Raw genomic sequence first — 13,559 nt, 5'->3', positions numbered from 1 at the left:
GGATGATGAACTAGCAGGCCAGAAAAATGAACGATATTTTTTAAATGTCAGTCTCCAAATTTCTAATGATGTTCCTCACTTTTTGAGATAATTCACAGAAATTAACTTAACAATAAAAACATAACTGATTTTTAATGGGTCCTCAATAATTAGAAAAAATATAATTACTAAGATCACATTCTTTAAGTGCTTAAGAATAATAAATACCATGCATTCAAAGGTGGATAACAGTAACCTCTTACCATTAACTTAGAACCGTTTGCAATTTTGGCATAAAGTTATATGGAACTTATAATCACCATGCAAGTAAAGGCTTTCCTATCTCAGGTTACTCATCCAAAACAAATCCCATCACAAAGAAAACATTTGTAAGATTATAGACTCTCACAAAGGCCCACGGTTACCTAATCTGGGCTCTGCATTTGGCCCTGATAACACTGAGATACAGCCCAGAGGGTCACAAAGAGTCAGACATGATTGAAGCAACTTGGCATGCGTGCATACATGCACAGTGGCACACAGGCATGGAACACAGGGTGAGAGCCTACCTCACTCCTCCTCCCAAGCGGGTGCATGAGAATAGGAGTGTTTGGTTTGCACCTACCAGATCCTTATCAATCTCAAAAAGTTGTCATTTTTGCTAGAATAAACTCTCAAAAGCCAGAGACTATGCAAAAAGCAGTCGGCTTTGTCAGATTACTATTTGTAATTTTCTGGAGGAATAATACATAAATATTAAAAAATAAGTGTGATGATACACTTAAAGCATTTTATGCCAAAATATTTCTTCCTAGGTATCATACGACACATGTTAAGGAAAGGAAAAAAGGTATCATTCTATCTAAAGTAGTGAAAAGCATTAAGGAATAAACATTATCTACAGAATATCACAATAAAACAGATGGCTTGTAGATATTTCAAATCAATTCACAATGAAGATTTTAAATAATTTCAAAACTTCATGTACACCTTTAAACCTATTTCATTGAGTAAACACTTAATTGCCTATACCAAAAAATAGGTATGTTAATTATAAATTTCTCTTACTATAAGTTTTATATGAAATCGTACATAATCAAGTATGTTTAAATCAGTAGCTTATTAAAACTATACTGTTTAGGGTTTCCTTGATGGCTCAGTGGTAAAGAATCCGCCTGCCAGTGTAGGGTTTGATCCCTGGTCTGGGAAGCTCCCACATGCCATGGAATACAACTAAGCCTGCAAGCCACAACTCTTGAGCCCTTATGCCCTAGAGGTTGTGCTCGGCAACAAGAGAAGCTACCACAATGAGAAGCTCGCACACACCACAACTAGAGAGTAGCCCTCGCTCGTAGCAACTAGAGAAAATCCAGCACAGCCATAGTTTTTTTTTTTTTATAAAACTATAGTGTTCAGAGAATAAAGTTATAAAAGCATATTTTTAAAATGTGAGTTCATTTTCATCAGAAAAAAAATCGCCCACAATATATACATATCTAGAGAAAATATGAAATATACCCAACAGAATAGCCAGAAAAATTACAAGTGAGAAGTAGAAATGCTTTTCATTTTCTCTTCTGATAGACATTTTCTAATGTTCTACAGTGAACATATATTAAAGCCTTTTAAAAGCTTATTAATTTATGTATATGAAAACATAATTAAGCTAGAGTAACACTGAAGGTTTTTTTTTTTTTCCCTAGAGGCACCGTTTGTCCTCCTTACTACTTCTGCAGCCCCCACTTTCTCACTAGAATCTAGGTAAAAAGGTAAGAGAAACCAGAACAAACAGGCCAAGGGCTCCTGGCAGGGGGCTCCTGGCAGAAGTCCATACCGCAGGTGGACGTATCTGTACCTTCCTATCCTCAACAAGCGGCAGCCTGCACTGCTCACTGACTCCAGGCAGTAAACCCAGGAGGCTCTCCCCTGAGAAGTCTATCAGCTTTTCTGAAAGATGCTTGGATTAACGGTCTCTAGCAGCTCCTGTATGTTATTAGAAAGTTGCCCCCTGAATATTGTCCAAGCCACTAAAAATCAAAATCTGGGGGGAAAGGAAGAAAGGGCAACTTTACACCCTTCAATGGGATGACCTCATCCCTTGAACCAACAGATGTAAATACAACATCCTTAGCCTGAGAACAGAGAAATTAAATGAAAAAAGATCACTTTCCCCACAGTAACTATAACCATTATCTCAAGCTCTTAAAGAGAAAGTCACTATGAATAGAAATTCAGTTTAAACACTGTTGTTGATAATATTCAGAAAAAAGATTAAGAAATTAGCTTCAACAGAAATAGTCCAGCAAACTCACATCTGCGTGTTTATAAAAAGCACTCTCAATCCCTCACATGAAAGGAGAATGATACACAGTCGATACCTCTGCATGCAGAGATGCTTCATGCATGCGTCCCACTCTCTGTGACCCCGTGGACTGTAGCCCGCCAGGCTCCTCTGTCCAGGGGATTCTCCAGGCAAGAGCACTGGAGTGGGTTTCCATGCCCTCCTCCAAGGGGATCTTTCAGACCCAGGGATCAAACATCTCTTACATCGGCAGGCAGATTCTTTACCACTGTGCCACTTGGGAAGCCCCTTCAATACTTATAGGCTAAGAGAATTATGATTATTTTCAACATTGAAAACAAGGGGTCTTCTGATTAAAAAATGATTCAACTTTTTCTTATCCTGTATGCTCACAGTGTTTGTACTATGTAAAAGTATTATTTGTTTTATAATATGTTGTACTATAGTAACTGCACTAAGTATTTCATGTTGAATACAAATTAACGGTATGCCCTCAAAAATAATCAACAACCAAGAGCATTCTGAATAAATTTTCATTACGGTTTGATAAAATTGAAATCTTAGGAGTTAAGTTTATCTGTAATTTATTGTCTTTGTGTGGACAAGTCAAACTATTTATAGCAGTAAATAATGGAATCTAAGCACTCAGGGCAACATTTTCACTCCCACATATAACTAAAGACAATGAAAATGCAAAATAAACCCATGTTAAAATATTCTCCATATATCTACAATTTTGATTTGTGATTAATCATTTGTGATTTATACATATGATGATATATGACTTTTTCTAAAGTTCAAAAGCTGACTGCCATGTTAGACAATGCACTAATGCACTGAGAATTTTTAAATTATAACAAAAATGTCAATATATTGAAATCTATTTTAAAATATTAATCTATTTTATAGCATTTTTGACATAATGCTAACTTCTAATAAAAGAATATAGATTTAATAATAGTCAAAGATGCAACCTTTATCAAGAACATTTCTCAAGTACTAGAAAAGAAAAAATTTCAATAAAACAAACTCCTAATTTCAGAAAGTATGTACGAAAATCATTCTGTAAAAAGAAAGATTCTTCCATTTACAGAGTGGTCACCTGATGCACAGCAATTTGGGGCAATCACTCAGTTTGTTTTTCTGTGGGAGAAAGAACTGATGCCAAAGAGGGGAAAGGAGATGGTTTGCCAGTTGGTGCAAAAAAAAAGGAACTGAGCCACTCCTTCACACAACAGGCAGAGAAATCTCACCATCACCAAGCCAACAGGAGGTGGACCAGCAAAAGCTTAGCAACAAGCCTCTTCTATCTTCTACAAAGACTCCCTCAGAGTCCACAGTACAATTTCATAATATTGCCTGCTCTTCTCTCCCTCAAGGCTGCCATGCTTTGATATTCATTTTATCACCCATATAATCCTCACCCATATAACCCTGGAGAGGGCCATGCTATCTACCCACCATTAATAAAAACAAAAATCACAATGTGTCTCCAGAAATGCCCTCCCAAACCAAGGGACAAGAGAGAAGTTAGAAGATGAGGGATACTTTAATATCATAAGAAATGCTTAAATGTCCACAGTGAAAATAAAAAATACTGTCTCTAAAAAGAATCCAAATCAAAAAGAAGTAAAATTGTCACTAATTGAAGACAAAATGATATTATGTAGAGAAAACCCTAAAGACTCCACCATACAATTATTAGAACGAACGAACAAACAAATTTAGGAAAGCTGCCGGATACAAAAATCAAAAATCCACTGTGTTTCTGTAAACTAACAGTGAACTGTCAAAAACCGAGAAAATAATCCCATTTATAATGGCAACAACAAAAATTAAAATACCAGGAAAAAACATACAATATAATATATAACATATTATATATGTATGCTCTATGTAGGAGTGTGGAGTCTTAACCACTGGACGGCCAGGGAAGTCCATACCCAGGAATAAATTTATACAAAAAGGTAAAAGACCTCAATATTGAAAACTATAAGACACTGATTAAAGAAATTGAAGACAAAAATAAATGGCAAAAAATTCTATGTTCATGGATAAGAAGAATATTGCTAAAATGTCCAATTTCCCAAGGCAATCTTGCAGATTCAATGTAATTCGTATCAACGTTCCAACACTTTTCACAGAAATAGAATAAATAATCTTAAAATGTATATGGAACCACAAAACTGAACTGCCCAAGCAATCTTGAAAAAGAACAAAGCTGGAGCATCACACTCCCAAATTTAAAACTTTATTATAGGGACTTCTTGGGGGCTTCTCTAGTAACTCAGTTGGTAAAGAATCTGCCTGCAATGCAGGAGACCTGGGTTCGATCCCTGGGTTGGGAAGATCCCCTGGAGAAGGAAATGGAAACCCACTCCAGTATTCTTGCCTGGAGAATCCCATGGTCAGAGGAGACAGGTAGGCTACAGTCCATGGGGTTGCAAAGAGTCGGACATGGCTGAGCGACTTTCACTTTTCCCTGGCAGCCCAGTGGTTATGACTGCACTCCCAATGCAGGAGAACTAAGATCCCACATATCCCATGGCACAGGCAAAAAAAGAAACAAAAACTAACTATATTACTATTTACAAAGTAATATAGTAATCAAAACAGTATGGTAATAGCATTAAAAAGAAAGACACACAGATCAGTGGAACAGAACAGACCCCAGAAATAAACCCATGCCTGCTGCTGCTAAGTCATGTCAGTCGTGTCCGACTCTTAGCGACCCCATGGTCTGTAGCCCACCAGATTCCTCCGTCCGTGGGATTTCCTAGGCAAGAGTACTGGAGTGGGGCACCATTGCCTTCTCCAGACCCATGCCTATATGGTCAATTACTTTACGACAAAGTTGGCAGGAATACACACTGGGAAAAGGACAACCTCTCCAATAAGTGGTGTTGAGGGGCTTCCCTGGTGGCTCAGTGGTAAGGAATCTGCCTGCCAGTGCAGGAGACAAGGGTTTGATCCCTGACCTGGGAAGATCCCACATGCCACAGAGCAAGCCAGCCCGTGCGCCACAACTCTGAGCCTGCGCTCCAGAACCTGGGAGCCACAACCACTGCAGCCCAAGGCACCCCGGGGCCCGTGCTCCACACGAGAGAGGCCGCCACAGAGAAGCCACACACAGCAACGAGAGAGGAGGCCCCGCTCACAGCAACGAAGACCCAGTGCAGCCACAAATAAAATTACAAATAAGTGGTGTTGAGGGAAAAAAAGGACAACCACATGCAAAAAATTAAACTGGACCCCTATCTTACACCATACAGAAAACTAACACAAGATGATTAAAGACTTGAACGTAAGACCTGAAACCATAAAAGTCCTAGAGGAAAACCAGGAGTACACGCTTCTTGGCAACGGTTTTCTTACTTGACCCCCAAAGCAAAAATAAACATGTAAGACTACAACAAACTACAAAGCTCCGCCACAGCAAAGGAAAGCCGTCGAACTTGAAAGGCAAACTACCAAGTAGGAGAAAATATCTGTAAACCATATACCTGATAAAGAGTTAATATTCAAAATATATGAAGAATTCATACAACTCAAGAGTAAAAGATAGATTCATTAAAAACTGGGCAGCGGATATAAATAGACATTTTTCCAAAGACGACAAACGGCCAACAGGTATGTGAAAGGTGTTCAACATCACTAACCTCAGGAAAATGCAAATCAAAACCACAGTGAGATACCACTTCACACCTGTCAGAATGGTTAATATTGAAATAACAAGTATTGGCAGAATGTGGAGAAAAGGACCCCTGTGTACATTCATGTACATTCTGTACACTGGTGTAGTCACCATCTAAAATAATATGAAAGCCCCTGAGAAAATTTAAAATAGAATTACCATGTGATCCAGCAACTCCACTGCCAGGTATTTACATGAGGAAAATGAAAACACTAATCTGAAAGGACATATGAACCCCCAGGTTCACTGCAGCATTGTTTACAAAAGCTAAGACAAGGAAGCAACATAATTGTCCATCAGTGAATGAATGGATAAAGAAAATGTGGTATTTCTATACAGTGGAATATTATTCAGTCATAAAAAGAATGAAATCTTGCCATTTGGAACAACTTGGGTAGATTTAAAGAGGATTCACATTTAGTGAAGTAAGTCAGAGAGAGAAAGACAAAAACACTGTACATCTTATTTATATTTGGAATCTAAAGCAAAACAAAAAGCAATCTATTTATTCATAGATACAGAGAACAAATTAATGGTTGTCAGAGTTGAGGGTGGGGAGGGGAATAGGTGAAGGTGGTCAAAAAGTACAAACTTCCAGTTATAAAGTAACTAAGTGTGCCCGGCTAGCTCAGTCAGTAGAGCGTGAGACTCTTAAAGTAACTAAGTCCTGGGATGTAATGTACAGAAAGGCAACTATAGTTAACAGTACCATGTTGTATAGTTAATGATTCTGTGTTGTTAAGAGTAGGTTTTTAAGATTTCATCACAAGGAAAAAAATATGTAACTATGTATGGTGACATTAACTAGACTTATTGTGGTGATCATTTTGCAATACAAAAATTTTCTGACTCAAAAATGAAAATATTAATCACTGGATATTTTTAAATATAAAGAAGGGGGATACCAGTGTCTGTGTGTGTACACATGTGTGCACACACAAGGACACTCATCTAAGAGTTTACTGTGTGCAAAGCATTGTGGGAATTAAATGAATACTCTCAAGCCTCATAAAAGTTCCAGGAAGTAGACACTACTACTACTGATTCCCTTTTTACAGCAAGGAAACTGAGGTTTGAAGAATTTAAGCTAACAAAGTTAGTATGGAAAAGCTGAGTTATGAAACCAGGTGATATGATTTTGTAGCCCATATTCTTAAAAGGCATCATGCTTACAATGTTATTCAAAATACATATACCTTGAAAAGGAAGTGTACTCCCTAGTCTTTCATGTGAAAGTAAAAGAAAGGTTATTAGAAAGAGGTATACACGTATTCCTCAGGAGGCTTTTCTCCTTTTACCTTGTGATATCACCATATCAAAGACAAACTGCTTTGGTTGTAACTTTTTAAGCAGGGGAATGTGTAAAGGATGGTTAAGAACACAGTGAAAGTGAACATAAGAACATAGTGAAAGTGAAAGTCGCTCAGTCGCCTCAGACTCTTTGTGACCCCATGGACTGGAGAGTCCATGGAATTCTCTAGCCCCGAATACTGGAGTGGGTAAGCCTTTCCCTTCTCCAGGGTATCTTCCCAACCCAGGGATCAAACCCAGGTCTCCCGCATTGTGGGCAGATTCTTTCTTTATCAGCTGAGCCACCAGGGAAACCCAAGAACACTGGAATGGGCAGCCCATCACTTCTCCAGCAGATCTTCCTGACCCAGGAATTGAACCGGGGTCTCCTGCATTGCAGGCAGATTCTCTACCAGCTGAGCTATGAGGGAAGCCCACAGGGCTGGTTTAAACCCCACCTTTGCCTTGGCTATGCAATTCACACTTTGTTACCTAATTTGTAAACTCCTGTTTCCATCCCTGGAAATGGCTATAATTTTACTGATCTCCCCTCTTTTTTAAAACTGGGTCCTATTTATACTAAGATTTTTAAAAATACAGAAGAGGGTTTTTTTAATTTTTAACATACTTAGTAAAATGCAACTGTTGCTACCAGTATTTAATGTATCTGAAACTATTGGTGAACACACTTCTATTCAGAAAAGTTAGAACACTCTATAAAAACTGTTTCTAAATACTGCAATTAGTTACTTGAGAATGTATCTAAAGAACATTGAACCTAATCACTTGTCCTAAGAGCAGAAGACTTTTCAGGAAGTCAGTATGTCAACTATATAATTGGTTAACTAAGTTAACCAATAATAACTAAGTTTGGACTAAGTATCCAGCTTATTGCTAAAAACTATAAAGGATACATGGTCTCTAAGAGCTGATAATCTAACTGTTAAAACAAAGGTATCACACCGTGAAAGTTACATTTAAAAGAACATTTATGTTTTATGATCCATAAGGGTAAGAAAACTTTGGTGAGACCCTGAGCTAGCCTTGAAGTGTTATTTAGACTGGTAAAAGGAAGAGGAAAAGGCAGCCCTGTTGGAAGACAAGAACCCAAAGTGACAGAAACAAGTGTGATGCCCAGGGGACATGTGAAGAGGGAAATCTAACTATGAGGAAGATGTAGAATCAATGCCAATTGGAACATAGTTTAAAAAAAAATTGACTTGAAAGTCTGGTTGAGGAGTTTAGACTTATAAAAACAAGCCACTAAAGCAAAAATTTTAATACAAATATTTAAACAGTATTTATATACACAGTCAAGTTTCCTAAACTAGAAATATTCATGGTCAAAAAATTTTGTATTTCATTCAATTTTACTTTTAAAAAACTCCATAGTTAATGGTAATTTTATACTTCAGAAACTTACATTTTAGAAATACTGAAATATTTACAAATAGAGTGGATTTGCTTTGCTTCAAATGAGAAAGGGAAGCGTGAGTGACCTTGAGCTGATGACCACTGAAGCTTGATGATAGTGTGTCTGCATCATTCTGACCATCATAATTGTATAGGCCTAAGATTTTCTATTATAATGTTCTTTTTAATTTACCAAATTAGAGTAGGACTGGGAAAAGGTGAATATTCATAAAGAGATTAATATTCTAATATTTCCATACATTTATTTTTTACAACCACTTAAACATGATAAAAGACTGACTGAATGAAATAGATTATTAGTCTACAAATCAAACTTTACAAACTAAAAATTAATTCAAGAAATTCTGTTTGCTTCAGAGAAGCCTTCACAGCTGTTGTCAATTTTTATTCAAAATAGTTATACTACAGTACTTGTATTTTTCACTTTTTAATTAAAAAAAAACTTAAGATACTGCAAATCAAACATAAACCCAGTGCACTATTAAAAGAAGTTAATAATTTTAAACCACTGTGCTTTGTGGTTTCAGACACTGAAATGTAAACTTTTGAGAAGTGACAACATTAACACTACCTGGTGGCACACATCCCAACACTTGGCCATTACCACACCCCCAGCTCCCTAAAAAGAAGGAAAATATCAGGGACTAATTCCAGTTTTATTTCTTCCCATTACCCACAAAGAGGTAGCAATATAACATGTTTCAAAAAAGCAAGCAAAATTAACTGTCTTCAGAAATAGATGACCTCCGCAACAAATCCCTAACCCTCGCAAAGGAATAAAATTCTTTCACTCTGGCTCAAAGATATTCTGTGTGAAAGCAACTTTACCCTTCTTAATGTGTGCTTCTTGAGCTTCACTGACAAAGGCAAACATTTATCAAGCCCAGCAATGTGCTACATATATTGTCTCATTTAATTATCAATGCAATCTTATTTTACAGATGAAGAAATAGGTTTAGAAAGATTAGGCCCCTTTCGCAAAGTCGCAGTGACTGTTAGAGACAGGATCCAAATCTACCTCAATCTGACAAAGTCCATGCTCACAACCACTTCCCTATATTGCCCCCGATAAAATTAAACTATAGCCTATGGTCGATGATGTGTATTACAGACATAAAGATGCCCACAAAACCCAACTTAAATTTAAAGCAAGCATCAAATCGTAAAGTGAACTTAAGGAGTGATTAACTTTTTAATGAAGTTCTAATTCAACAGGAGGATATAATTTATAAATAAAAGAGTAAGTGATTTTTACTTTAATTTTACTCTATTTCCCTTAATAGTTTTTATAATGAGAAAATATTTAATCAGTAAGTCAATTATAGTTTCAAATGAATTTTTCTGATTTTGAATGATATCCTTTAAGTTTCATCAAACTTTTCATATGAATGAAAATTTTCTATTGAGCGTGAAAGGAAAAAGTAGTCATTTAATCATCTACAAAATTAACTAACAGTAAACAAACTACTGCTTTTAACTATTAAAGCTAACCAATTCAATCTTGGAGCAAAATATTTACCATTACAGAGAATCAGCTGTTCTCAGAGGAAACACTGATCAGGCCTCGACAGTTACAAACAGTGAATGAGAACCATCTGGCTAACCCAGAAGTGTTGTTATTTTCGAAAGTTGTTTGATTTTAGTAAGAAGGGTAAAAGGCCCCCACCCCCCCATGTTCACAGGGACGGCTAACTTCTTTTCAACACTTTCTCTTTCCTGGCTCTAGTCTATTCATGCACACTATACATTACTGAAGTGACATACAAAATTCGGAGAGATCCAGCGATGACAGTCTGCACCTTGGGGTGCAAACATAAATGTGTAGTTTCCTGTTATCAGTAACATCCTTTATGACAAGGAATGCTTGCCAATATAACAGAACTGCTATTCAACTCACCTAACCCTTACCCAAACAAACAAACAAAAAAACGAAGAACTTTCTTTTAAAAAAAAAAAAGCCAATACGAGTTTCCTTAGGTGTTTTAAAAAACGGAAGGTCCATCGAAAAAGTCCCTGGGAAAAAGTAACGCTTTTTACTTTTCTCCTGGATACACGGCCAGTTGGCTGAGCTGGGCAGTGTGTATAGGAAGTGACCCTGGTCTGAACTCGGTGCTGAGCAAGTGAAATGCGGGTGAATTATCGATCCGCCGTGGGAATCGGATCCCTCTAAGGGCTTCCCTCTACTACTTTGCCAGCAAGAACTGAGCGCCGCCGCAAGCCTTCAACTCCAGGTCGAACCACTCGGATCACCTCTCCAACACTCCCCGCGCAGCCCCCACCCCATCTGGCCTGCGATGCTGACACAGGTAAGCGCTTCTTTCAATAATCCCGCTGTGACAGATGGGCGCCCTACAGTGTAACATTCACTGCTGCGGACGGCATCCCGAATGCGCTTTCCACCCGGCGAGCCTCTCGGGACCGAAGGGTACTCCCCAGAGCCGACTGCCCCGGCCAAACCCGTTCTCCTCCGAGAGGAGGGCGTCAGACGCGGTACAGCATTTACAACACAGACACACGCGCGGGGGCGCGCGCACACACTCGCTGCCGGGCGCCTCTCCGGAGGCTCTCAGGACACATCTCAGGACACGGACACACACGCACCACTGCCGCCCCCGGCCCCCAGGCCCCCAGCCCCGGGAGGAGCAGAGACGGGGCTCCGGGCGCTGCTGACGGACGGCTAGTCGCCTCAAGTTTCAGGTGCGCGTTGCGCGCTCCAACCTCCGCCGAGGCAGAGAAGAAAGAAAGCGGCAGACAGGGGTTCGGCTGGCAGCCGCCCCGACGGGGCGCGCTCCGGGAGGCCGGGTTTCCCTGTCCTCCCACCCTCCTCCGGCCGGTCGGGGACCCTCCTCCCCGCCACCCCCGGCGCCGCGGGCGGGGAACAATACCGCGGCCCGGACCCCCGCCCGCCCCGCAGCCCCACTCACCACCCAGGTCAGCGCCCCGTGGCCGCCGGCTCCCGCGCCGCCGCCGCCCGCCTTGGCCATGGCGCGCCTCCTCCGCTCCGGGCCCGAGACCGCCGCTCCGCCGCCCGCCGGTCACCCGGCCGCCCGCTCCGCTCCGCACCGACCGCGCGCCCGCCGCGCTCCTAGCGGCGCCGCCCCCCGCGCCCCATCGCCAAGCCCGGGGCGGATGCTCGGCCGAGCCCGCTGAGGAGGCCGCGCCGCCCGCCGCCCTCAAACTCGAGGCGCGCGGCCGCGGCGCCCGGGCCTAGCGCGGCCCTGAGGAGGCGGCGCCGGAGCAGGAAGCGCCGAAGCCGGCGGTGGGCGGCGGCGCGGCCTCCTCCCCGCCGGGCCGAGGGCCCGAGTGCGGGCGGCGAGCGCGGCCGGCAGTCGGGCGTCCGGACGCCGCGGCAGCGCCGGGGACGCGACGGCGCCCTGTCTCTTTTCAGGCTCCGCGGAGGCCGCCCCTCGGGGAGCTGGAGCGAGGTCGCCGCTGAAGCCGAAGCTGCGTGTGTCGGCCGCGTCGCAGCCCGACTTCCTCACAGCCCTTCGCCGAGACGGACAATAAGCGGAGCCGCCGCGGCCGCGGTCGCCTCCCTCCTGTCCGGCATAACACCGCACACACACTCGCACCCAGGGAGGGCTGGGGAAGGCCGGCGGGGAGAGGGCGGGCGAGCGGCCTGCCCCGCTGTCACTCACGCCGCGGCGCCCAATCGGGGCCCTGTCGCCAAGCCTCTCGGCCTATCCCAAAATTCCAAGCCCCCCCGGAGGGGCGGGACCCGAGGGGGGGAAACGTCATTGCGGGTAGCAACCGAAGGGAAGACTTGGGGTTTTTGTTGTGTGTGTGTGTGTGTGGTGGCTCTGAGGGGTTTTTCCGTTTGAAGGCTACGCAGGGGCTGCTGTCAGGGGTCACCTGAGGGCGGCGGAGGATAAGGGTCGACTTGGCCTCGGCTCGGTTTTGAATCCTCCAAGCTTGCCGTTTCCGCCAGACCAGCGGGCGAAGCGGGGTGCTCCTCGGCCCCGGACCGCGGGCGGGGGCCGGAAGAAGCCGGGGGCGTCCCGAAGGGAAAGTATTTTTAAAGAGCGGTTGTGACCGCGGGCAGGACGTTGCAGAGCGCTGGTGCGAGGAGGGGCCCTGAGGCCCCGGTTAGCGCCGCCGTGAGAGGAGCCTCGGCTCAGACCTGCCCCTCCTCCATCTCTCTCTCTCTCCCCCCCCCTCACCCCAAAAGGGACCCGCTCCGTCTGGAGAAAACAACCCGCTCTGAAGGAACTTAGATGATAAAGGGGCGCGCCGAGGACGTTCCAGGGACAGAGGCCGGGCGGCGTGAGGGTTCGCCTCGTCGGTGACCTTCCCTCTCCTCCAAACAATGAGAGCATGTCTCTGTCACTTCTGAGCCTCTTCTGCGCGCCGCCGTGCCTCCTCCTGTCTTTTAAGAGGGAGCACGCTAACCTTTTCAGTGTCCCAGCGCACGACCGAGGGACCGTGTCACTGACCTCAAAGCTTTCTAAGAAAATCACCCACACATAGCTTGCACCTCAGCCTGGCCGCTGAAAATGGCTTGACTTCGTCGCTCCTGCTCTTGGGGAGAAATCCATGCCACCCTGTGCCAGGCTGTGCCACGGGTTCAAGATAAACCCCGGGCCTTGGTTTCAAGTCGTTTATAACCTGGCTCGTGAGACAAGCTAAAGGGAGCTAACCATCAACCAACATGAGTACTTGAGGGCGCGACGTGCCACCAAGTAGCCGGGCCAAGAGAGCTTTTTGAGCGGGTGAAAACCTTATTGCTGCCCGTGGAAACGGTGTGTTTTCTGAACTTCCAACTGTGTGTTTCCCCTCGAGGGGAAACAAAAATGTCTCGGGTCACAGCTTTCAACTGACTTCAGAATCTAAAGAGGTGGAGAACTCTGAAAGGTGGAAATA

General features: G+C 43.1%; 1 protein-coding gene across 2 annotated transcripts in view; it reads right to left on the bottom strand.

The window, feature by feature from the left end:
* The window catches only part of TOP2B (DNA topoisomerase II beta), a 61,676-nt gene extending 49,409 nt beyond the window's left edge, over nt 1-12,267 (bottom strand). For both annotated transcript variants that reach the window (XM_065947406.1, XM_065947407.1), the window contains exon 1: nt 11,624-12,267. In XM_065947406.1, the coding sequence (XP_065803478.1) occupies nt 11,624-11,683 (60 nt within the window). In that variant the 5' untranslated portion in view covers nt 11,684-12,267. The remainder of the gene's footprint in view (nt 1-11,623) is intronic.
* Between the last annotated feature and the right edge of the window lie 1,292 nt (nt 12,268-13,559).

This window comes from Muntiacus reevesi, chromosome 10, assembly GCF_963930625.1.
Source record: "Muntiacus reevesi chromosome 10, mMunRee1.1, whole genome shotgun sequence".
NCBI classification, from domain to species: domain Eukaryota; kingdom Metazoa; phylum Chordata; class Mammalia; order Artiodactyla; family Cervidae; genus Muntiacus; species Muntiacus reevesi.
The sequence above is the reverse complement of the archived record's forward strand: the minus strand, read 5'-3'. Positions and strand labels throughout refer to the sequence as shown.